This window comes from Geospiza fortis, unplaced genomic scaffold (assembly GCF_000277835.1).
Source record: "Geospiza fortis unplaced genomic scaffold, GeoFor_1.0 scaffold1103, whole genome shotgun sequence".
NCBI classification, from domain to species: domain Eukaryota; kingdom Metazoa; phylum Chordata; class Aves; order Passeriformes; family Thraupidae; genus Geospiza; species Geospiza fortis.
The window spans coordinates 199,954-200,491 of record NW_005054669.1 but is presented as its reverse complement, the minus strand read 5'-3'; the positions used below and the strand labels follow the sequence as shown (position 1 = coordinate 200,491).

At 61.9% G+C, this 538-nt stretch overlaps 1 protein-coding gene across 1 annotated transcript in view; it reads right to left on the bottom strand.

Annotated features, from left to right (window-relative positions):
• Nucleotides 1–6: 6 nt before the first annotated feature.
• LOC102031811 (numb-like protein) overlaps nt 7–538 on the bottom strand; it is a 5,305-nt gene continuing 4,773 nt past the window's right edge. Inside the window, exons 7-9 of the mRNA XM_031065029.1 lie at nt 455–492; nt 217–292; nt 7–180 (exon numbers count right to left, since the gene is read on the bottom strand). Coding sequence (XP_030920889.1) covers nt 135–180; nt 217–292; nt 455–492 — 160 coding nt within the window. The 3' untranslated portion in view covers nt 7–134. The remainder of the gene's footprint in view (nt 181–216; nt 293–454; nt 493–538) is intronic.

The following is a 538-nucleotide window of genomic DNA, read 5'->3' as shown; positions in this document are numbered from 1 at the left end:
TGCCCTCGGTGGCAGCAGTGCCAGCAGCCCCCGTGCCAGCAGGGCAGTGCCAGGGCGGCGGCAGGCACTGGCTGGCCCAGATGCAGGCACAGGGTGAATCCTGAGTGGCTGGTCCGTTGTTGCAGAGATTTGGCTTAGCCCAGGGCAGCACTTGGGCCAGCAGTCCTGGTGCCAGTGCTGGGGGAGTCTGCAGCCCCTCCCAGCACTGTCCAGCTGTCCGGGGGTGGCCCCAGGCGGCAGCACAGTAGCTGTGCTGCAGGAGAGCTCGATGGGGGCACAAGAGGTATTAATCCTGAAAAGGGACAGAAAGGAAGACATGGACCATAAGGTGTACAGCTGGGAGCCCAGCACAGCTTGCAAAGGGGAGCAGATGTTCCCAGGTGAGCATCAGCCCCACCTTGCCTTACAGAGGACACGCTGGGGGATGAGCCAGTGCAGCACTGAAGAAACTTACCTGCCGGACTGTGGAGTCCCCTCCCCAGCTCCTCCATGCTGCTTTGGAAGAGAACACAGCATCCATCATACCCCAAGCATGGCC